The 25,460-nt window shown below is 45.0% G+C and overlaps 1 protein-coding gene across 2 annotated transcripts in view; it reads left to right on the top strand.

Annotated features, from left to right (window-relative positions):
- The window catches only part of RCAN2 (regulator of calcineurin 2), a 303,834-nt gene that overhangs the window by 52,428 nt on the left and 225,946 nt on the right, over positions 1-25,460 (top strand). For both annotated transcript variants that reach the window (XM_047794591.1, XM_047794590.1), the window contains exon 2: positions 2,435-2,661. In XM_047794591.1, coding sequence (XP_047650547.1) covers positions 2,437-2,661 — 225 coding nt within the window. In that variant the 5' untranslated portion in view covers positions 2,435-2,436. The remainder of the gene's footprint in view (positions 1-2,434; positions 2,662-25,460) is intronic.

Genomic DNA, 25,460 nt, shown 5'->3' with positions numbered 1-25,460 from the left:
ATTAAAAATCGTCATATATTTTGGATTAATTATAGAGTAAAACGAAGCTTAAAACATATACCATATTTTTATTTTAAAATGAATATTTTGTTGACTTAAATACAGGCAGTGCTGCATTAATTGGAGTTTTGAGAACTTTTAGAAAATAGGAATGATACAATTATATTTTATATAAGAATAACATTTTTATTTTCCACAATCGTAGTGATCTGATTTGGGGTTATTATTTCAAATAATAGCAACTCTGGAGTTCCTGCTGTGGCACAATGGGTCAAGGATCTGGCATTGCTCTAGCTGTAGCTTAGGACTTCCATATGCCGTGGGTATATGGAAAAACAAAACAAAACTAAAACGCCCGTACGAGCCTAAGAGTTTAACACATCTTTTGTGTTTTTGTCAAGTACCGTTTATCAGGATCCCATCTGGGCTTTGTTTCTAGGAAAAATAAAACAAGAAACAACCTCATCACAGTGCTACATTCAGAGTTCAAGAGAGATTATAAGTAGAAAGCCATATTTGTCTGAGGATCTGGAATTTGTGTCTTAACTAAACTTGATGAGGCCAGAGTGACATTTTGTGGCCTTTCTGTCCTTTATCCTGAGGTTCTGCGTTGCTGGGATGGGGAGAAATGAAGCTTATGGAAGATGATCTAGCATCCACATCATAGTTGTCAGGCAGTCTTACCTTGTACCCATGGGCAAGTTATTTCACCTTCTGAGCCCTTAATTATTAATCTTGGAACATAAGAGTATGATAGGTGTGAAAATAGATATGAAAGAAAAAGGTAAAAACTGACCCTTGAAGTGCATGGGAAAACTGGCAAAAACTACTGAATTATGTCCCAGTATCAAACCATGGAGGAGTTCCCGTTGTGGTGCGGGGGAAATGAATCTGACTAGTATCACATGCGATCCCTGGCCGTGCTCAGTGGATCAGTGATCTGGTGTTGCCGCAAGCTGTATGTAGGTCGCAGACTCGGCTCGGACCCCTAGGAACCTCCATATACTGTGAGTGCAGCCCTAAAAAGCAAAAAACAAAGCAAAACAAAACCCACCAAACAAACAAAAAACATGTGGAAAAACTCTCCTCTCTGGCTGGCTGCAGCTGGGTCGAATTTTGAATGTAAGGGGTGATGAAATAATCGAATGATGGAACAAGCTAGATGAGATTAACACAGGAAAGCTTCCTATGCGGGACTCTGAGGGAGGGGAATCTATACACCATCCGTCAGCCAAGATAGTATTGATTTTGTAAGATCCAGAGTTCACAAATTACTTAGCGTACCCCAGGCAGAAGGGGGTGTGTGAGTGTGTGTGTGTGTGTGTGTGTGTGTGTGTGTGTGTGTTGTCATGGCGGAGAAACGATTAACTCTTAGAGTTGCCCTAATCAGGGTTCAGGTGGTGATGACATAGCTTGCACTTCCTTAGATACAGACCTGCACTGCTTCCTTTCCATGGCATAGGAGCAGGGACTTCAATGCCAGACCCCCTGAATCTGATGCCTAGTCCTGCTATTTTTGTCAGGGACCCTGTCAGAGCTACTTAAGTGCCGTATTCCTGGGTTTTCCCTCCATAAAATGAGGATGATACGGGTACCAACCTCAAAGACTCTAGCGGAGCTAAAGTAGGTCAGTGGATGCCTGTCAATAATTTAGAATGCTCTGGAACTCAATACATGATAAGCATGAGCAGTAATGGTCATGGTATAATCTATCATGTAACTTATTCAAGCACTTTCCAGAGCTCCCCTCATGGCTCAGTGGGTTAAGGACCCGACGTAGTGTCCACGAGGATGCGGGTGCAATCGCTGGTCTCGTTCAGTGGGTTAAGGATCTGATGTTGCCACAAGCTGCGGCCTAAGTCACAGATGTACCTCAGATCCTGCATTGTTGTGGCTGTGGCATAGGCCTGCAGCTGCAGCTCCAATTCGACCCTGAGCCTGGGAACTTCCATATTCCAGGTGTGCCTTTAAAATAGAATTAAAAAAAAAAAAAAAAAGACTTTCCCATGTACATTTTGCTTTGAGTCTGAGTCTCTTAAGGAAGCGAGGGTCAGAGAACTCATGTAATTTCCCAGACCCCAGTCTAGTAAACGCTGGACAGCTGGGCTAGAGCCCCCTGCCTCTAACTCTAATCTTAGTCAAGTGAGGGTATCTTTTTTTGCCCATAGCATAGACTGAATTCTTGCCCAGAAGTAGGGCTATATGGGAAGTCATAACTCAGATATCAAGGGGAAAATGTGAACTTGCTGGTTTCCCCCCCCACCCCCGCCCCCAATAGCCCCTGCCTCGCCATCTGGTCACCCCCCCACACCCTCCCACAACCCCCCCTCACCATCCCCTGCTCTGCCCCAGAAGCTCCAGAACGGCAACCTGCCAACTGAGCTTTCAAGGAATCAAGTCCTGTTCTAACACACAGCCATCTCTGTACCTTCAGGAATGAGGGGAGATTCTTACTTCCTTGGCATGAGGAGCCTGGGGCAGCAGGAGCATATCCCAGAAGATGGAGGCCTCTTCTTGCTCTGCTGCATAGACCGGGATTGGGCTGTGACTCAGTGCTTCACGGAGGAGGCCTTTCAAGCAATCACGGACTTCAATGACCTCCCCAACTCGCTGTTTGCCTGCAACGTCCACCAGTCAGTGTTTGAAGGGGAAGACAGCAAGGTAAGGACCTTTCTGCTCCTGAAGCAGGGGGAGACGTGGCCTTATCTCCGCTCGCATCCAGTATTTCCTTTGCTCCTTGGTGGTTGATGTTTGGAAGTTTTTGAAAATGTTTACTTGGTGCTCTTATTGGCGTGCTATCATGGTTGACCTTGGGGGTACACAGGAGGTCTTCCTTGAGACGGTGTTGAATCGAATCTGCAAATCGAACAAAACAGTGGCACTGGGAATGGGGATGGCAGGAGAGTCCGTCTTGGGCTGGGAAATAGACATGGTAAATAAAAAGGGAAAAGTGTTACTTGCCCCTATTCTGCTCAAAACTTCATTTGCCTCTCCCCACACAACCCAAGCTCTCTTTCACCCCTCTTCTTCTTGCAATTTGATGACTGTTCTAAAAATAGCTTTTTAAATTGGGCCCCAAGTCCAGCAGCACCTATGGGAAAGGTAAGTTGATTGGCCAACTGAGTCTTGCTTTGCTCGCAGATACCACAGTGGGTGAAATAGTTTTGGATGTAAGAATTTGCATGAAAATGCTTAGCTCCTTGATTGGAAATAATCAGGGAATGAAGTTGTCACTGTACACACCCTTTACAGTAGAGGAAGCTTCCTTTTTTTTTTTTTTCTGTCTTTTTAGGGCCACACCTGTGGCATATGGAGGTTCCCGGGCTAGGGGTGGAGTCTGAGCTGTAGTCACCGGCCTACACCACAGCCACATCAACTCAGGATCCGAGCCATGTTGGCGACCTACACCACAGCTCACGGCAACACCAGATCCTTAACTCACTGAGGGAGGCCAGGGATCGAACCCGTGTCCTCATAGATGCTAGTCAGATTTGTTTCCCCGAGCCACGATGGAAACTCCGGAAGCTTCCGTTTTAAGAGCAAACCTGACTTAGTGTAGGTATTCTTGGAAATCAGAGTAAATATTCCTCTCAGAGGTCTTTCTAAAGTTCACTTCAGATTTCTCTGACCTTTTAAGCAGAGGCTCTGAATCGATCAAACCTTCCCTTGGGGATGGGGGGGGTCTAATTGTAAATATTCACTGTCGTGCTATGTGGTAAAACATGGCCAACATTTGGGGAGGAAAGGGGCCTTTTTTTCCTAAATTCTGGCCCTGTGTGAGATTAAAAATAGGATTTATGATTGCCGTTTCACCAACACGGGCTGTTTTTGCCAGCTGCTAAAGTCCAAACTCTGTCGCTTGAACACAATGACTGGAAATCTCTGCTCTGGAGTTTATTGGTTTTGTAAGCAATCCTTATAGCCCAGAGGGTTAGGAATTGTTTCAAGCCTTATAAAGATAGCTTGATAATGATAATTATTTTGGAGCTGAATGATTGAAATGATGGGCTCAAAAATAGCTTGAAGTCCAAGGAATTGTATGTGGTTAGAACCTCCAGAGCTATGATCACCAGATTATTTGATGTAAGAAAATGATGTACAGCCTCTTAGAAAGAAACTGGGAATTTTGCTCTTGGATTATAACCAGGTTATAATGGATTATAGTTTATTCAGAGCAAGTCATTTCCCCTGAAATCTATCTGAGATTAACCATGAAACAAAGTTCCCTGTTTCCTTGTTCTGTCCTCCATTTAAGTATCAACTATTAGAAGGATTTTCCTTAGAGGTTTAATGGGTTTTTTTTTCTTTTTTCCTGATGAAATGCTTAGCAGCAGATTGAAACAAGAAGGTTTACAAAGGAGCCGATCTCATTCAGGAGAGCTGCTCAAGAATGGCTGATCAGGGAGTTCCCATTGTGGCTCAGCAGTAAGAAACCCGACTAGTGTCCATGGGGATGTGGGTTCTATCCCTGGCCTCGCTCAGTGGGTTAAGGATCTGGCGTTGCTGTGGGCTGTGGTGTAGGTCGACGCGGATGAGGCTCGGATCCTGAGTTGCTGTGGTGGTGGCATAGACCGGCAGCTATAGCGCCCACTTGACCCCTAGCCTTGGAACTTCCATATGCCTTGGGTGTGGCCCTCAAAAGACAAAAAAAGAAGAAAAAAGAAAAAAGAATGGCTGATCAGCTGAGCCAGAATTGGTTAGAATTGGTAGAAAGACCAAAACGTGGCGTGAGTTCACACATCTCCTCTGATATTCAGGTGTGTGATTGAGTAACGAATTGCCACATATTCTCGTTTAATTTGTATACAAAGTGGATACATTGCAGTTGGAAACATAGTCTTGGGCTTTAAAGTGAACTTGCTAAAAAAATATATATATTGAGGTGAAATCGATAAGAAGTAGTTCAGTGGGACCAGTTTCACACGATGTCAGGCACATTTTTATACCTAAGGAGGTGAATTTTATAATTGGCTAGTGTCTGCTTTACCTGTTAAATGAAACAAAAAGTCTTCCACTTGGGTGCAGTTTTATAGCCCCCCACTTGTAGAGTATCTCCAAGATATCAAATAATCTGATGCATATTCAGTTTTAATTATATGTATAGGGTTTCAGGGTGACAGAGCAAGATGATCAAATATCAAATAAATTGATAAATAGACACGGGATCACTGGGACTCTAGGGGGAAAAAATGTGTTTGGGGAGCCTCACGGTTCCCATTTTTACTGCCACATGTTTCTCTTCACGTTCCAGATTTCTGTCTTCTCTTTACCTCCGTTTTGTCGCCTACAATCTTTGGAAAACTCACTGGTCTTGTCCCGCAGTCTCATAGCCTTCCCACAGGGTTCAAAGTTCATGAATCGGAGCCACGAGTTCTGGTGATGATCATCTTTCCCAAAGGGTGGGCACATGAGGCCCTGTGCTAAGTTGGTAGGAGATGTTTTCAGGTAGAGGGAAAAGAATCAGAAACGCTTCCCAGCACTTGTATTTGCCTGTGGGCAAGGCTGGCTGTGGGGGCTGCCTAACATATTCGGCTTTGGGAAGATGCCTTCAGCAGCCTGCAGTTATCAGGGAGATAAGACATCAGACATGATGCTTAGTTTTCATTTCAGAGGCTCCAGCAGGTAGGTGGTAACTTATGTAACTTGTTTTGGCCAAATTCTTTCTTTTTTTGCATTAATTTACCTTTGATTCTTCTTTCACTCCTCCCTCCTTCCCACCCTCTCTTTCTCTCTTTCTTTCTTTTCAGGGCCAAACCTGAGGCACATGGAGGTTCCCAGGCTAGGGGTCAGATTGGAGCTGTAGCTGCTGGCCTACACCACAGCCACAGCAACATGGGATCTGAGCTGCATCTGCGACCTACACCACAGCTCATGGCAACAAAGGATCCTTAACCCACTGAGCAAGGCCAGGGATGGACCCCACATCCTCATGGATACTAGTCAGATTCCTTTCTGCTGAGCCATGAGGGGAACTCCCAATTCATTGTTTCTTAATACTGATGGACTAGAGTTTACCTTGTTTGTTACAATTATTATAAAGCTACATTTTTCACTTCCATAGCTGGGTGGGAATAAAAACTCTTGCTCTCTGGCTATCACCATGAAGTCTGGCTGTAATCTCTTCTCTATTTTCCCATCTGTCTGAGACGCTTTTCCTAAGCTCTTTTCCTTATTGAGGAAATTTGGAAAATACTCACTTGGACTGCTCTTAATAGAAATAACAGCACACGATATGGTGCTGGTTTATGCTTGTTTCTTCTTACCAATGTGATAAATATTCTGAAATGCTCATTTCTGCTCTCCTATTTAAAGTCTAAGTTCTGACACCTAAAGAACATTTTTTTCTTTCCCCAAACAGCTTCATGAGGCCATGATGTTCACTCCAATTTTCTGGTAGGCAGAATTCCGTGAGATTGTATTTTGATTTGATGCTTTTTGCAAGGAGTGAGCACATACTTCAGGGTGGCTTGTTGTGGTCCAGATGGTTGAGATTTGTTTACATAACACAAAGGAGAACCAGAGCTGGAGGAAATTGGCATCCGAAACCAATAAATGCAGCTTGCTGTTTGCATGCTACAGCTTGCAGCATAAATATTTTTGTATGAAACACATTTAGAACTGGGATCTTCACAGCAGGCAACGCCTAAAAGTTATTAGGGGTCCATAACCATTAGCATTCTCCTCTGGACTGCCTTTCTGGATCCAGCTGGGCTGCAAAAGTCATCTTAAGAAAGGTGAGGCTGGAGGGGGCCACCCTTCGGGCTGCCCTGTGTCTGTGCTGAAGATGGATAAGGCTTCGCTCCATGGTTCATTGGCACTCACAAGAGGCCAAAGGGGAAGAGTGAGTCAACTACCATAAGATCTTTAGGGGAGTTCCCATTGTGACTCAGTGGAAACGAATCCGACTAGTATCCATGAGGGTGCTGGTTCGATCCCCGTCCTCACTCAGTGGGTTAAGGATCTGGCATTGCTGTGAGCTCTGGTGTAGGTCATGGATGCGGCTCGGATCTGGTGTTGCTGTGGCTGTGGGAGGCTGGTGGCTATAGCTCCTATTCAACCCCTAGACTGGGAACTTCGATATGCTGCGGGTATGGCTCTAAAAAGCAAAAAAAAAATCTTTAGCTAAATTCATTCAATGAGGAGAAGCCCAAAAGGTCAGTTGTTATTGACCTCCAAAAATTTTGAAATCCTTTAGTTTAATAAGAACAACAACAACAATAATAATAATAGCAAACCTTACATAGCATGTAACGAAGTGCTGGGGACCCTTCCCAATGTTTTTTAGACATTCCACCCTTAACTCACCATGACAACCCTGGGAGGAAGGTATCTTTCTGCCTCTTTGCCTCCCGGGTGCATGGCAGGTTTGTATGCCCTGGGTCCTTCTGGCTAATTCTGCTCAAAGTATAAGTGGAAGTGACCCACCATGCCAATTGCAGGCTAAGCATTTAATTACCAGTGGTTGACCCTGAAGAATGTTCTTTTCACTCTGCTCAAGCAACGGGCATTGTGCCAGATGTGCCACTAGGCAGTTGAGACCATGGAGTGAGGCCAAGGATGACACAAAGCAAGGTCCTGGCTGACCCATGATAAACGTGCAGTGTGACAGCCCCAATGATGAAAGCCTTTTTTGCTTTAAGCCACTGGGATTTGGGTGTTTGTTGTTAGCCTATAACTTAGTCCATCTGGGTTGATACAGGTACTATGATTAGCCCCACTTTTCAGATGAGGACACTGAGGCACAAAGAGGATGCCCCTGGTTTCACAGCTGATAGTGGCAGAACATGCATTCCAACCTCAGCTTCCAAGCCAGAGTCTGGGCTCTTAAGCTTTATACAGTCCTGCCTCTTAACCTACAACATGGGAAATGGGTATGATAGTTGCTGGCTCTGAGGCTGCCCTGGTGAACGAGACAGCATAAACTCCTTGGATTCAAGTCTGCCAAAGAAAACAATTCCAGTAAGGAGACAAACATGATGAATCCAGTGATGCTAAATCAAAGGACATTTAATATACATTTTCAACTATATTCACTGCCTTATGCACACACACACACACTCAGAGGCACACAGACACACAGACACACACATGTGCATGGTTTTCTTATTGTATCTGCTATGTTTTGTCTTTTAAATAAGTGCGCATTTCTGCCAACCATTAAAGACTATATCCTACCAGGAAGGGCATAAGACCAGAGACCAAGTGCTACTGGGTACATAGGCTTTGTTTGTGCTTCTCACAAATGGATCATCTCAGTGCCTTGTGCGTGGCTGGGTTGTCTATTCAACACTATATATGTATATGTATATATATTGTCGTTTTGGCCACCCTGCGGCACATGGAGCTCCCTAGCCAGGGGTGGGAGCCACAGTTTCAACCTAAGCCCCAACTGCAGCAACACTGGTTCCCTAACCCACTGCACCCGGCTGGGCATTGAACCTGTGTCCCAGTGGCTCCCAAGACACCACTGATCCTATTGCGCCCCAGGGAGAGATCCCAAAGGTATATATTTTTCATTCAAGCTACCACTCATAGAAACCAGCTCCTTCTAGAGCTCCGCTGAGGAAACTGACCTAGTCCAGCACTGGCAGCCCTATGAAAGCATCCTCAAGGACTCTCAACGTTAACTCTGCTTCTTTGCGATTTTGACTTGACTCCCCGCACAAGACTGGCCCTCACTTCAGACTTCAGTTTGTAGGGGGTTGCAAATGCCCACTTTGTCCTTTACAACTAATTGCAGGTCCACAACCTCTTGTCTATAGTCCTGAAATCTGAAAAGCTCTGAAGACTGAGAGTTTTCTTCATAACCCATTTTAAGACAGAAACCTCACTTGACCCAATTCCTTCAGAATCTAACCAGGACTGATGAGAAGCTTCTTCCAGTGTGAATATTCATCCATCTCTTTGCAAAAATATGCCTGTTTTTAACCACAGCGGGGGTGGGGGCGGGGGGGGCGGGGCTGCCCCAGACCTTGCTAGAACGTTACACAACATGAGCCGTGTCTATCGTATGGCATTCTAAATCCCCCAATTCTGGTCTCCCAAGCATATCAGCCCCTAAGAATTTCAGACAGTGGGTTGTGAACCTATAGAATACATACCAATACACCCACACCCCGTGTTCAAAAAGAAGAGTGAAGGCACTGCTGTAATCTGAAGAGGCATCAAGAAGGGCGATTACATAGATTTTCCTCATAATGAGATACTTGTGTCTGTCAGAAATAAAGGATAGGGAGAAGCTAGAATGGGCACGGGGCATGGATACCACCTGTGTGACCTTCCTGAGTCAAGGTCAAACTCTGAGTCTCCTTCTTTGAGGGTCTATAGTTGAAAGCCTCTAGCCTTGACTTACTGTCACTGCTGGTCCTGCCCTCATCCTTTCACCTGGTTCCTGACTAATGGTCTGGTCTGGGTCCAGAGGAAAGTCTCCTAGCCCATCAAGGAGATAGCTCCTGTTCCACACACGTGGTTTTCTCAACTCTGTGGCACTTCCGTTGTAAAACATTTATGCCACCTCCGCATATTCTGCTTTCCTTCACTTGTATTTTTCCTCTCTGGATTCTGAAGTGCTAGAAGGCAGGCACAATTCATATTCCTCTTCATTGTATTTCTGGCACCTGCTGGATCTGACACAAAGTAGGTACTCAATTAATAATGAGTTGGACCTCCACCTCAGTGGTGACTAAATTAAGATGCAGAGGAATGACTTTGCCAGGATGGGCTGATAAAAGAGAGAAACAGCTAAGCGTGGAGTGAGGCCTCTGGACGTTTAAGTCTGGTTCATTACCCACTGTGCACACACTGCCCTCTTTAAATTCCACCACGGAGAACAGGTTCTAGAACTCAAGCTCGCTGTCCATCAGCCTAACATCCAAGTCAAAACGTGGCAGGCAGACAGAACTCAGGTGATTCAACAGCAAGGCTCAAATGATCTGTAAACGCATTGAGTCCATATCACGCTTGTAGTTAAGTTATGACACTCACGTGAATAAACCTGTATTATATGTCAATTTATAGTTACATAGTATTTTATTTTATTTTGTCTACATAGTATTTTAAATGTCTAGAGGTGACTTGACCTATTTAAAATAGTGATCAGAGAGTAAAAATTAGAGGTGTCTTAAACATGTGCTTCCTATTCCGAGGGAAGAAAAGAAAAAAGGCAATAAGGAAGGATGAAATCCGGTGCCTTCAGAAGACTTTAGGAAACTTGTTATGGGGATGGTTTAAGGCTTGTTGAAAAATTCACGCTGAGGGAGTTTCCTGGTAGCCTAGCAGTTAAGGATCACGTGTTGTCACTGCTGTGGTGCTGGCCTGAGAACTTCTGTGTGCCTTTGGCATGGCCAAAAAAAAAAAAAAAAAATTCATGCCAAGGATCTGTAGCAAAAGATGAGTAAGCGGATAGCAATTTACAGCAGTTTAAATGACATTGAATGGGTTAAAAAAGTAAAAATGAAGGAAAAAATCATCAAAATAAAAACAAAGGAAACTACTATGACTTGATGGTAGGGAGGTGATAACCAGGCATTAATTTTAAATATTAAAGCAGAAAACTGTTAAATTAGATGCCAAACAGTCAGGGACTATTTAGGAGTTTCACTGTTTCTCTTGTGTCATCTTTTAGAGGTGGAGGTGACACGTATAAATTTGTTTGTTGTTTTAAAGGATGTTTCAACTAAAAAGAGACAATGATTGCACGTCATTGTGCTAAGCTGGTCCTGTTTTCTCTTTTTCCGGACGATGACTGGGAACCATAATTAGTCACTGCTAATCACTTGGGGACACCAGCCAGATGAGAGCCCAGCGTGGGGCAGATTTGAAAGCTGCTGTAGGACATTCCCTGGAACCTTAACCTTTCTGGAAATGCCTAAAATATTCCAGAACATATTTGGTGTCTTGCTTCTCCCATGGCGCTGAGTGACCCCCTGGGGCTCAGGAGCCTGACAAGCCACTGGAAATGGCCCACTTAACTACCTGGAAACATTTTGAGGCCGTGGGCAGAATTAAGACTGAGACCCAGAGAGCTGAGAGAGTTTGGTTTCTGTGCCAAAGCGTGGGTGAGCGTGGGTTCTTGATGACACCTGGCGGGGATGGAGAGGGGACGGCTGCCATGCTCTGATTCATCTAAGATGCTGTAGAAAGGGTCACAGAGCTTTCTTTCCTTTTCGGAAAAATGAAAGGACTCGGACCTCAGTAGGTTTGATTTCCATCAGAGCTCCTGGTGGCCTGTGCAGGGAGCTTGTGAATTGCTAGAAGGGGTTCCCAGGGGCAGAAGTCGGCTGAGGGTGCACTGCCTGGGACAAGGCAGGTGGATCTATATGAATGGCACCCTTGCCTCTGGGCTGACGGGTGATGAAGGCCTGAACAAGTTGTGAGTGGCTTGACAGGTGGAGGGGAGACTGGATCTCATCCTCCACGCTTCTCCTGGGCCAGGTGCCCCTGGAGAACACAAAAGGCATATATATCCATCGCAGATCTCTAAGGAGATCACTGTCAATTATTCCAAATTAAAAAGATTTATAAATGCAAGGGTCACAACTGCATTCTGTTGCCTAATAACATCACTTTTTTTTCTTATTCTTTGCAGCGCCGCTCCCTCGGCATTTGGAAGTTCCCAGGCCAGGGGTCCATTTGGGGATGCAGCTGCCGACCTACACCACAGCCACAGCAACTCGGGATCTGAGTTGTGTCTGCGACCTACACCACAGCTCCGGGCAAGGCCAGATCCTTAACCCACTGAGCGAGGCCGGGGATCGAACCCGAGTCCTCATGGATACTAGTCAGGTTCGTTACCGCTGCGCCACGACGGGAACTCCAGAACATTGCTTTTTTAAGAGGTGATTTTGGAGATGGAGCTCCGGGGAAGGCCCGGGGGAGAAGAAGCTGCATTTTTAGTTTTCCTTGCTCTCATCAGCAAAGATGGGCTGGGCCTTTACCTGGCCTTTCTCAGCTTTCTTCACTCTGGTCACAGGCTGGTGGCCATGACATTCTTAAACCAACTTAGAGATAACCAGAGAAAGTCAGAGAGTTTGGACATGAACTTTAAAAACTCCACCAGCGTATCCTTCACAGCAAGCCTGACATTTAGCTCAATGGATGAGATCAGTGTGACATGGACGATCTGAGCGCCAATTTCATTAATACCGTGTGACATTTACCCCATCAGAGTGGCATTACTAGTGCATGGCTTATTATACATGTATTTGTGTATAATAATGTAAGTATTATTATCCATGTATTATTATCTACTCAACCAAACTCCGTACCTTTTAAGCAGAGTGACTATATAGAAACATAACACATGTAGTTTGTCTTTTTAACTTTGCCCAGTTTCTGGTAATATTTCAGTGATGTTATATTTTACTGGGAATGTATTTTACAGCATAACAATTGATTTAAACATAAAAGCTGGGCATTCCCATTGTGGCTCCACTTTTTATGAACCCAACTAGGATCCATGAGGATGCAGGTTCGATCCCTGGCCTCGCCCAGTGGGTCAAGGATCCGACGTCGCCTTGAGCTGTGGTGTAGGTTGCAGACATGGTTTGGATCCTGCGTCACTGTGGCTGTGGTGTAGGCTGGCAGCTGCAGCTGTGATTTGACCCCTAGTCTGGGACTTCCACATGTTTCTGGTGTGGCCCTAAAAAGACAAAACAATAGCAACAACAACAACAACAAAAATAAAACAAAATAAAACATAAAATTCATCATCTCTATCAATGTTTTGAGGGAGAGACCCATCACTAAGATACATAACATAGTTAAGATTTTTCATCAAACATGTCAAAATATCATATCTTGTTCTTTGTTCAAAACCTACAGTTTCCCATCGGATTTATTGCTATTATTAACTCTCAACTATTTTGTATATTATTCATACTTAGAGTTCATCACCTTATCAGATAGTCTAGTTGGACCACATGATTGTAAGTATCTCGGGGGCAGCAGGACAAGCTCCTTGTCCTCCTGTGCCCTATGGTGTCCAGCACAGCTCTGGATGGAACACGGGTCCCGAAAGGGAGGCAGGAGAGCCAGTGGAGATTTGGGTTCAGATGCACTTGGGTCCAAATCCACCTCATCAACATAGCAATTACATGACCTTGACCAGCCTAACTTCTTTGACTCTCGGTGTCCTCTTTGGTGAGATGGGTTAACCATATCTTCTTTTTTTTTTTTTTTCTTTTTGCCATTTCTAGGGCTGCTCCCACGGCATGTGGAGGTTCCCAGGCTAGGGGTTGAATCAGAGCTGTAGCCACTGGCCTACACCACAGCTCACAGCGACGCCGGATCCTTAACCCACTGAGCAAGGCCAGGGATCGAACCCGCAACCTCATGGTTCCTAGTCGGATTTGTTAACCACTGAGCCACGACGGGCACTTCCTCTGTTGTGTGATTAAACGAGGCAATATGGTTAGATGAGGTGGCCCAAGACTCCATCTTCTTGGTCAACATTGGTCCTTTCCTCTTTCTCCTTCATTCTTTTCCCCACCCTGTAAACATGTGACTCTCTTTGGTTCCAGGAAGAAAGAACTTTTCTAAAAACATAAGCTTGGAGTTCCCATCATGGCTCAGTGATTAAAGAACCATTAGGTTTCAGGTTCGATCCCTGGCCTCGCTCGGTGGGTTAAGGATCTGGCGTTGCTGTGAGCTGTGGTGTAGGTTGCAGAGGTGGCTCAGAGCCCGAGTTGCTGTGGCTGTGGTGTAGGCCGGCGGCTACAGCTCCAATTTGACCCCTAGCCTGGGTACCTCCACATGCCTCGGGAGCAGCCCTGGAAAAGGCAAAAAGACACACACATACACACACGCAAAAAACAAAAACATAAACTGGTTTGTTTCACTTATATGTGGAATCTTTAAAAAAAAAAGATACAAATGAACTTATTTGCAGAGCAGAAACAGACTTACAGACTGAAAACAAACTTACGGTTACCACAGGGGACAGGTGGGGGCAGAAGAGGGATGGACTGGAGGTTTAGAATTGACATACACAGTGGACATGGAGGTATATGGAATAATTGGCCAATGGGGACCAGCTAGATAGCACAGGGAACTCTACCCAATCCTCTGTGATCATCTGTGTGGGAGGAGAATTTGACAAAGCGTGGATGTGTGTCCACGCATAACTGAATCGCTTTGTTGTACAGCAGAAATGATCTCAACCTTGTACCTCACTTGTGCCTCAATAAAACGTTAAAAATGAAAAAAAAAAAAACAAAAAACGTAGCCTTGGATGAAAGAAGCAACCCTGAGTAGCGATGTCGTGAGCCCCAAGGGAAGTCCACTCCGTGGATGACAGCAAGGCTTCCTTTGGCCAGCTCTTTGTAGCATCCTAATGAAACTGTCTTCTCTGTCATGGCCTTCAGTGCCAAAAAGGTTTAATCTCAGTAGCTGCCATGTGAAAACTGCTTCTGCCTTTGTTGTAGGACATGTGTTGTTCACTATTTCCCACAGAAGGTTCAGGTGCTCTATTTCTTTCAGAATATAGTTCCAAGAAAACTTTGTTTACCCTGGGGAACTGGTAGTTTTCTCAATAGGAGAATTATGTAATTTACATGTCCCAGGGAGCTCAAAATAAAAATTAATACTCAGCCATAGCCACTCTATTTACTCTCATTGCTGTTGATATTCTGTTTCTCTTGTACTAACTGAATCATGTTTGAATGTATGTAAAACATTTTTCTGAATTATGTGATCAACTTGTATTCATTTTTTTTTTTAATGGCCACACCCACAGCAAATGGAAGTTCCCAAGCCAGGGATCAGATCGAAGCCGCAACTGTGACCTGTGCCACATCTGTGGCAACACTGGACCCTTTAACCCACTGCACCCCAGTGGGAGCTCCAATTTTGTTCATATTTTTGTGTTCACATTGTTTTATGACACAATTGTCTTTGAAGATGTAAGGAGTCTGGCCAGGAGTCACTAAGGTGTGTTTTGCAAATATTTTAAATTCCACTGTGAATCCAAAAATCACTGAAATTAGTAGATTATATATTTTTAGAATAACACACACCTACTCATATAATTTTTGTTTTTGCTATCACTCATATTATTTGGAGGAATAGTTTTTAAACATCTTCAAGGAAAAAATTCAACTTGGCCATCACAAATGTGTGTTTTTATTTATTTATTTATTTTTTATTTTTTTGTCTTTTTGCTATTTCTTGGGCCTCTCTCACGGCATATGGAGGTTCCCAGGCTAGGGGTCAAATCAGAGCTGCAGCCACCTGCCTACGCCAGAGCCACAGCAACACAGGATCCGAGCCGCGTCTGCGACCTACACCACAGTTCACAGCAACGCCAGATCGTTAACCCACTGAGCAAGGCCAGGGATCGAACCCGCAACCTCATCGATCCTAGTCGGATTCGTTAACCACTGCGCCATGACGGGAACTCCACAAATGTGTGTTTTTAGAAAAGTACCTGGTCAGGTAACAGTTTCCTAAGTACCTGGTCAGGTAACAGTTTCCTTAAATTTGATCGTTATGCTAGTATTAATTTGTGAGAAAATGGACACATATAAACCTATTTGAGTGATATGTGTACTTAGGTTTGTTTTTATACTCAGTCCGTCTGCTTTTGTAACCCTCGAGCCCTAGAGCCAAATTATTTCCTGGGAAGGTGCTGCAATAGCCTGACACCTGAGGTTTTTTTAATTCTTTCCTGCAAATAGGCTATTTTCCTCCTTGCTATTGTGGTTCTCTCCGGGTGCAAAACTTGGAACAGAAGTCCACTTACAGGGAATCACTGTCAGTGAAGTTTAAGGCTTTGAAAGGCACATAGAAGAAAGGAATTTAGCTCTTCAAATAGCCTCTGTTGGAAGATTCAGAGAATGAGAGTCTTCAGTGTCAGAAACCTGGCGCGGATAACTGGCTTTCATTATATCTGCTTCCTCCAGATAGTCCTGCTCTACACGTGGGAGTCGGGAAGGTGAGGACAGCGTGATATAGAAAGAGGAGGAGGAGTTCCTGTCATGGCACAGTGGAAACAAATCTGACTAGGAACCATGAGGTTGTGGGTTTGATCCCTGGCCTCGCTCAGTGGGTTAAGGATCCGGCGTTGCTGTGGCTGTGGCATAGGCCGGCAGCTGTAGCTCTGATTTGACCTCTAGCCTGGGAACCTCCATATACCGAGGGTGTGGCCCTAAAAAAGAAAAAAAAGAAAGAAAGAAAGAGGAGGAGACAAAGCGCCCGTGCAGGCCTTTGCCCTGCTCGCTGTCAACAACTGAGCTCCCAGCTCCGGTGGGGTTGGCTCCCCACTCTCAACAAGCATCTCTGAGTCCACGTGTCTGAGCAAGTAGGGTCCCTTTCAAAGGGCTCCCTTTTTTGGCATCATCGATAGCGCATTCTTTGCAGTGTTTCCAGTAGTGCAAAGCCTTTGTGTTTAGGGTAGATTTGAGGTTGTGGGAGCAAGCCACTCAGAGCCATGCGTGGTGATTCAGGAGGTGAACCAACCCGAGTCAAACCATTTTTGTTTAATAAGAACATGCACAAGACACTGGAATGAGAAATAGCTTCAGAATCATAGGAATGATTTTCTTGCGGAGCTTGCGAACTGATGCTGGGGAATTCCAGAAATGCACCAGGAAGGCATTGCTGCCACAAGGTCACTTTTTTGAAAAAAAAAAAAAAAAGAAGAAGAAGAAGCATTCAGCTGCCCCATGAGACCTACCTAGTGTACTAAATAAGAAGCAGAGTTGATTCTTTAGGCCTATGTGTAATGTAGCCAGCCCCAACTCTCAAATCCCTGTCCCTTGTTCAGTTCCTTGCTGCACAAAGAAAGCCTGACAACAAACCCAATGGCCATGTGCTGACCAAGAATTCCCTTTTTATTTTTTTTATAATTGTAGCTTTCATTAGTTAATTAATTTTCTTTTTAGGGCTGCACCTGTGGCATATGGACATTTCTAGGCTAGGGGTCAAATTAGAGCTGTAGCTACCGGCCTCCATCACAGCCATGGCAACAGCAGATCCAAGCTACATCTGATACCTATGCCACAGCTTGTGGCAACGCCGGATCCTTAACCCACTGAGAGGAGCCAGGGATTGAACCCGCATCCTCATGGATACTAGTCAGGTTCTTACCCCCCTGAGCACATGGGAACTCCCAAGTATTCCCTTTTTAATAAACATACCCTCAGGAGATACTATATCCTGAGATAGCCTTAAGATCTATCCTAAGATAGCCTCAGAGAGCTAGTCTACATACCCAGGGAAGGGCAGTGACTCTTGAACATACTTGCAAGGGGAAAGAAGACTGTTTGAATCAATCTGCTTAGTCCGTCCATTGATTATTTCACCATTATTGAACAGCTATCTGCTCCACTCCAAATACCACTCTTGGCCCTGGGAATACACAGATTGAATGAGATGCACGACCTCATGAGTTTTTTTTTTTTTTTTTGCCTTTTCTAGGGCTGCTTCCCATGGCAGATGGAGGTTCCCAGGCTAGGGGTTGAATCGGAGCTGTAGCCACCGGCCTACACCACAGCTCACAGCAACACCGGATCTTTAACCCACTGAGCAAGGCCAGGGATCGAACCCACAACCTCATGGTTCCTGGTCGGATTCGTTAACCACTGAGCCACAATGGGAACTCCATGACCTCATGAGCTTAATGGTGACTGAGTCTGATGACTAGAAGACAAGTTGGAGTAGCGAGAGACTGGGGTGGATGCAGCAGCCGGTAGGGGCGGAGGGAATGGGTCCCATCAGAGGGGAAAACGAAGGTTCTGGAATCCCTGGGATGTACTTCTGTGTTCGGTTTCGAGCCCTACCCTGAGCCTAGACAGGAATCTCTACCTGGACTCATCTGTTGCCATGGAGTGCTGGCTTGGGGACTTGAGGACAGGATGCTTCAGGCCCGCCTCTCGTGTAATTGGCACAGCTGTCCTGTCTCACGGGGCCTGTTTGGACAGGACCACTGAGGGGCGAGGGTGGCAGAGGGGGAGACTTTGACCCTGGCCAGAGCTTTCCTTTGCGGCAAGCAGACCCAGCCACGGGGACAGGCGGCACATGGTGGAACATTTCCGCTGTGACCCACCTGTCTTCATTTGCTCCGCCCACGTGCACAGGGTTCGGCGTCCTCCAAAGAGGAGCTGTGAGCTTTTGCTTATTTTAAAAACTGCAACCTGTGAGGAGAGAGGGTGTTCTTTGACAACATGACATCACCGAAGCCTCTAGGTGTTGAGTCATCATTATTTTTAGGCAGCTCTCGGCTTTTTTTGGTAGTTCTAAGAATAGCCCTTGTAGTCTGGACGCTACAGAAAGTCACCTCAGTAAAGATCCTGTCGCCGCTCCACAGTGGGAATGGAATGTTTTCTTCCTTTCCAGAGCTCGCATTTTACCTCCCAAACATTCTTGCCCTTGTGGGTTTTCTGTGGTCAACTTGAAAACGGTATCCAGCGCTGTCACTTGAATTTGTTCAAACCTGTGTTAGACATCCTTATTGTTGTAAACAGTGGTGGCATGAACAACAAAGGAAAAAAACCTTTTCCTTCCTAAAGGGCTCCTGGTCATCTTTAGTCAGTGCCTGTTTGGTCTGCAAATAGCTTTATCAGTGACTTCACCCGTTTTTCAACATTTCAAAACCTGTGTCTGTGCCTGGTGTTTTATGGATTAAGCGACTTGAGATACCTCCCGGGAGGGGGTGGGCTTGGGGCTGCTGCTGTTGGCATCTAGGCAGGATCAACTGAAAGAAGCCAAAATAAATGTTGTTATAGTTTCTTAAACTAAATGAGCCTATAAATCGTAAACCATATTGGAACTTGACGACAGGGCAGTAAAACGGATGGAGCCAGCCCAGAAGTGGAACTTCGTGGGTCAATTCAGAGGCTGGTTTTCCCATTGCCTGTTCAGAGCATATGCCCAAATATGATCAATTTATTTTTTGTGGCGTTTGGAAGCCTGTAAGAGCACTAACGGCTCATGAGCTGAGCCAAATGCTGTTCTAACTGTAGCATCCAGGGAGGCAGCTGCTTGGAATAAAATGAGGTGGTTGTTTAATATTAGAGTGTACCTTTTGTGTCTGGATGTGACAGAAGGGCAGTCACATGACCTCTGTCTAAGGGCAGCTGAAAGGACCAGTGCATGTGGCGGGCTGGCTTCCGAGCACAAGCCAGGAAACTATAGGTACTCTGACAGGCTTGGGTCTGCTTTTATTTTATTTTATTATATTTTATTTTATTTTATTTTTTTCTTTTCTTTTCAGGGCCACACCTCCGGCATATGGAAGCTCCCAGGCTAGGGGTCGAATCCAAGCCTCAGCTGAGGACCACACCACAGCCACAGCAACACCTGATCCAAGCTGCCTTTGTGACCTACACTGAAGCTCGTGGCAATTCCAGATCCTTAACCCACTGAGAGAGGCCAGGGATCGACTCCACATCCTCATGGATACTAGTTAGGTTCTTAACCTGCTGAGCCACAGTGGGAACTCCAATTTTTTTTCTTGTTTTGGCCGTATATGGAAGTTCCCAGGCCGGGGATTGAATCTGAGCCCAGCTGCACCCTTTGTCACAGCTGCCATGATGCTAGATCCTTAACCCACTATACCAAAGGAGGAGCTCTGGTTCTGCATTTAATGTCGCAGAGCTCAAACCTCCTCCCCATGTGGGACATCCTATCTTCAACTGGGGAAATGGCATATAGCATTGTGATGAAGAGAGCAGCCTCTGGCGTCTGTCAGTCAGATCCCAGACCCAAATCCACTGCTTCTACTTGTGTGACCATGGGCAGTTTCTTGCATCTCTCCAAATGGCAGTGTCTTCACCTACAAAATGACATCAAGTAATAGCATGTACTTCATAGGTTGCCGTGAGTATATAAGTGGCATCCTCTAGGATGCCTTGATGACAGGAACTGTACTGTTGCCTGCTGATAATAATTGCTGCTCATCAGTCTTGCATCACTTAAACTTTGCTTTCCTTGCCTGTGGTTGTTGCATCACTCACTGAAGCACAGTGTACTTGGTCCGCCCTGTTGGCCATTCTTGCTACCTTCAGAACTTCTGGGGTAGACCAGATGACCGCCTTTTGATGTCTGAACAAATAGCAGTTTATTCACAAGGACCAGCCCAGAGGAAAGCCCATTTGCTGTCTCTCCTGCACACAGTGCCTTTAACAGCCATAACTCCAGTGATCCATTGCCGATCCTAAGTCCTCATCCTTCTAATGCTCACTAGAAAGTTTCATTTTCTTTAGTGTTGAAGGTACAGTTACAAAGACTAGATATAGTCATTTGGAAATCCCATTTATATATACACATTGATGAGGAGCCTGGTGTGTATTGGGCTTCATGTTACCATTTAAACAACATCTTTAGAAGTTTTCTGAAAAGACACATCAGTTTGGGGTTGATGACTTTCTTTCCAGTTTGGTCTATCTTTTCATTGGTTTCCAGAGAAAACTGGATTGGTCACCGAGGCCTTCTTTGCGAGCAGTTAAAGTCATGTCAGATTTTAATTTCAGGAAACAAAAATCCCTTGAACCAGGATATTTTTCTCTGCTGGCGTTGCATCCTTTGCTTGGAGCACATTTTGAGTAGGTGTTCACTGGGATTGGCAATTTAAGCGGGCCCAGTTAGAAGGGATTAACATTGACATTAGAAAGAGAAGGTAGGAGTTCCCATTGTGGCTCAGTGGTTAACGAATCCGACTAGGAACCATGAGGTTGCGGGTTCGACCCCTGGCCTTGCTCAGTGGGTTAAGGATCCGGCGTTGCCATGAGCTGTGGTGTAGGTCGCAGATGCGGCTTGGATGCCGCGTTGCTGTGTCTCTGGCGCAGGCCGTCGGCTACGGCTCCAATTAGACCCCTAGCCTGGAAACCTCCATATGCCGCAGGAGTGGCCCTAAAAATGGCAAAAAAGACAAAAAAAAAGTTAGAAAGAGAAGCTAAATGAGAACAGAGCCTTTTAAAATCTGAATGGGATTTTGTTTTCATAGTCATTAAGTATGTTAAGAGTTCTGTTTAGAAGATGCTTCACTTAATCCAAGCATATTTTTCTGAAGAAAATGGTACAGGAAACATCAGAGCAAAACAGATGAAGGAAAAGTGTCATTTCTGTGGAAGAGAAACATCAGGGTAAAGAGGATTTGAATTTGCATGAATGGCTTTATTACACTTAAAGAAGTGGTTTGAGAATGATTCCTTAGAAAATCCACTCTAATTGATGTAGAGAGAATGAGAGTTAATGCCATTCATGGTAACCTTTTAAAATTTCCTTCAACACAAGCCATCATTCATGTAATACTCAGTATTGCTTGGCACAAAGTGTGAGGATTTATATTCTGATCTCTACAGAAATGTCATCATGAATAAATAATGCATGGCCACCATATACTTAATTGTCAGAGATTTCATTGCCAGGAATAGAAATAATATGGGAGGCAGAGAAGCTCTCACGGCCTGATGTAGTTCAAGGTTTCTCCACTTGAGCACTATTGACATTTTGGATGGATAATTCCTCGTTGTGGGGGCTGCCCTGTGCATTGTAGGATGTTTCATAGCATCCTTGGAGTCTACTCAGTAGATGCCAGTAGTAACCACCCCACACCAGCAATATCTGGGGCAAAAAATGTCCCCAGATATTGCTGAATGTCCCTCTGGGGGACAGAATCACTCTGGTTGAGAAGCCTTGATCTAGTTGATTGTTCGTCTCCACTGATTAAAGGCACTGCCTGGACCTTTCTTAACACCAATGCTAGGACCTCATCTTGATGGATGAGGCTCTCCTTGGATGGGTCCCTGGGAGTAGCACTTAATAAGCAAGCTATAGGAGTTCCTGTCATGGCGCAGTGGTTAACGAATCCGACTAGGAACCATGAGGTTGCGGGTTCGGTCCCTGCCCTTGCTCAGTGGGTTAATGATCTGGGGTTGCCGTGAGCTGTGGTGTAGGTTGCAGACGCAGCTCGGATCCTACGTTGCTGTGGCTCTGGCGTAGGCCGGTGGCTACAGCTCCGATTCAACCCCTAGCCTGGGAACCTCCATATGCCGCAGGAGCGGCCCAAGAAATAGCTAAAAAGACGAAAAAAAAAAAAAAGAAGCAAGTTATGATCTACTTCTTGGCATCTCATGCGGAATACATTTCTTTCCTCCATCCCAATGAGGAGGCTGAGGTTATTCAGGTCTTCCTCTTTGTAAACCTCCTTTGGACAGTCTCTGGCTTGATGGCCTGGTGGCCCCCGTAACACAGCCTTCTGAGGAGTCCATCCTCATCCCCCAAAACTGTCTGGTAAGATCTCCCAAGAATGTTTCTCCTTGGGCTATAAAAAACCTGTTCTGGAGCTGGCTTTAGTGACAGCCACCCCCCAACTCACCTGCCACCGTGTCTGGGGTTGGGGGAGTTATTTTGTCTATCATACAGTGGAAGTCCTCACCAGTGACTTTGAGAGACTTTCTCTGGATTTGGGAGTATTTCTTTTTTTTCTATCTTTTTTTTCTTTCTTTCTTTTTCTTTTTTTTTTTGTCTTTTTGCCTTTTCTAGGGCTGCTCCTGCGGCATATGGAGGTTCCCAGGCTAGGGGTCGAATCGGAGCTGCAGCCGCCGGCCTATGCCAGAACCACAGCAACACGGGATACGAGCCACGTCTGCAACCTACACCACAGCTCATGGCAACGCCAGATCCTTAACCCACTGAGTGAGGCCAGGGATTGAACCCAAAACCTCATGGTTCCTAGTGGGATTCATTGACCACTGAGAGACAACAGAAACACCGAGTATTTCTTTATTATGTACTGGGGTTGGTTAGGACTTGGAAGTAGAGACCAATCTGGGTACCATCCATGGACTAACAGCCTCCTTCTCCATTTTCCTCCCGTTCCGTCATTTCAGCATTGTAAAAAGGAGCACTACAGTTTGATCTTATATTCTGGATTATTATGATTATTGTTGTTAACCTCATCTTTAAGCCACATAGAATTAAAGAAGTTAGTTATTTACCCCATCCATCTAGAGAATGACCCTACTTTTTTTTTTTTCCTTTTTAGGGCTTCCCTAGCAGCATATGGAAGTTTGCAGGCTAGGGGTTGAATTGGAGCTGCAGCTGCAGCTGCCAGCCTACGCCACAGCCACAGCAATGCCAGATCCAAGCCACATCTGCAACCTGAGCCACAGCTTGGGGCAACACCGGATCCTTAATCCACTGAGCAAGGCCAGGTATGAACCCGCATCCTCACAGACACTATGATGGGTTCTTTTTTTTATTTTTTATTTTTTATTTTTTTTGTCTTTTGTCTTTTGTTGTTGTTGTTGTTGCTGCTATTTCTTGGGCCGCTCCCACGGCATATGGAGGTTCCCAGGCTAGGGGTTGAATCGGAGCTGTAGCCACCGGCCTACGCCAGAGCCACAGCAACGCGGGATCCGAGCCGCGTCTGCAACCTACACCACAGCTCACGGCCACGCCGGATCGTTAACCCACTGAGCAAGGGCAGGGACCGAACCCGCAACCTCATGGTTCCTAGTCGGATTTGTTAACCACTGCGCCACGACGGGAACTCCAGACACTATGATGGGTTCTTAACCCGCTGAGCCACAACAGAAACTCTTGCTCCTACTTTGTTAATTGGTGAGTCAAGATGGGTCTCCAGTCCCTGAAGTAAAATAATAATTATACAAGGATTCAGGGATAATTTTGTTCAGAATGCCACAAAAAAGCATTCCTGGGTTTTTAGGTTTTGACCAAATGCAAGTTTGACTATTGATAGAGCAGAATGAAGTATATATCCTATTCTCTCTTGATTAAGCGGTGAAATGACAGAATCAGATGAGCCCTCACCTCAATTATCACAAATAAAGATTCTTTATCGCTAACATCTTATTTATGAGTTGCCTCATTATGAAGTTAGTTGAGGCAGCAAACACATTGGCCAAGTTTGCTGGTAATTTGTTTTCATGTTTCAGGTACAGATATTGTTTCTAAAGATATTCATGGCTTTTGAGGAAGGACATACAGAAAAATAGCATCAGGTGGAGTTCCCATCGTGGCTCAGTGGTTAATGAATCCGACTAGGAACCATAAGGTTGCGGGTTCAATCCCTGGCTTTGCTTCGTGGGTGAAGGATCTGGTGTTGCCCTGAGCTGTGGTGTAGGTCGCAGATGCAGCTCGGATCCTGCATTGCTGTGGCTCTGGCATAGGCTGGCGGCTACAACTCTGATTGGACCCTTAGCCTGGGAACCTCCATATGCCATAGGAGTGGCCCTAGAAAAGGCAAAAAGACCAAAAAAAAAAAAAAGCATCAGGTGATAAAATAAATAAATCAGTTACTACGGTGAATTAGCATTCATAAGCTGATGTGAAGTCCAGTTAAAGTTTGTAAGGACAGCTTATAAACTATCTTGATGAATAGGGTGTAATTCACTAGTTGGAAAGTGGGGTAACAGTAACTGAATTTACTGTAAACCTTCTAAGTCACATCTTTGTCTCTGTGTTTGCTCCTCCATAGAGCTAATTTTGAACAAAATTGCCGTGATTGTGATCTATAAATGCACAAATATAGCTTATAATACACAGTCAATAAACACCAGGATTTTTCTTTCCTATTTTAATTGGAAATGATAAAGTTATTCTGATACTGTAAAAGTAGAAATTCCTTGTGCTGCTAATCACACTTTTCATCGTCAGATGGAACTCTGGGCCTGGGGAAACCAATGGAAACTCTAGCATGTGGGTGTTTTTCCTTCCTAACTCTAACTTTTGAATAAATGTTGGGTGAAAATAAAAGGAAGCCAGTTAATGAATGGTGTGTTGTTTTACTTACCTGACGACTTTGCTGTGTTCACTTCTTGTGGGCTTAGAGAACAGCTTTTTTTTTTCTCTTTTTTTTGTCTTTTTGCCATTTCTTGGGCCGCTCCCTCGGCATATGGAGGTTCCCAGGCTAGGGGTTGAATCGGAGCTGTAGCCTCAGGCCTACGCCAGAGCCACAGCAACACGGGATCTGAGCCGAGTCTGCAACCTACACCACAGCTCACGGCAACGCCAGATCCCTAACCCACTGAGCGAGGTCAGGGATCGAACCCGAAACCTCATGGTTCCTAGTCGGATTTGTTAATCACTGAGCCACAGCGGGAACTCCAAGAACAGCTTTAATAATGTCATGTGAGTCACTTTGATCGTCCCTAGGAAGGAGAATTTCTGAGTTGTTCTAACACCTGAGAGCATTGTGAAGGCATGTGAGTCACTGCCAACGTTCATGGTTGCTGAATGCTAACCAGGATGAGGAGTTGACTTTCTTAGCTTGTTTTTTCCAGTGAATTGACTGGGGACCAGTATGCACTAAATGATAATTTGGGCACAAAGCTATTATTTTCTCTAGAGGTTTTCGTTAGCCTTAAAAGCAAGTAGTTTATTTCAAATAAGGATGGGAGTTCCCTGGTGGCCTAAAGACTAAGGATCCAGCATTGTCACTGCTGTGGCTCAGATCAGTGCTGTGGCAAGGGTTCGATCCCCAGCTCAGGAACTTCTGC

Source organism: Phacochoerus africanus, chromosome 9 (assembly GCF_016906955.1).
Source record: "Phacochoerus africanus isolate WHEZ1 chromosome 9, ROS_Pafr_v1, whole genome shotgun sequence".
NCBI classification, from domain to species: Eukaryota; Metazoa; Chordata; class Mammalia; order Artiodactyla; family Suidae; genus Phacochoerus; species Phacochoerus africanus.
Note: the sequence above shows the minus strand (reverse complement) of the source record. Positions and strands in the feature narration are given on the sequence as shown.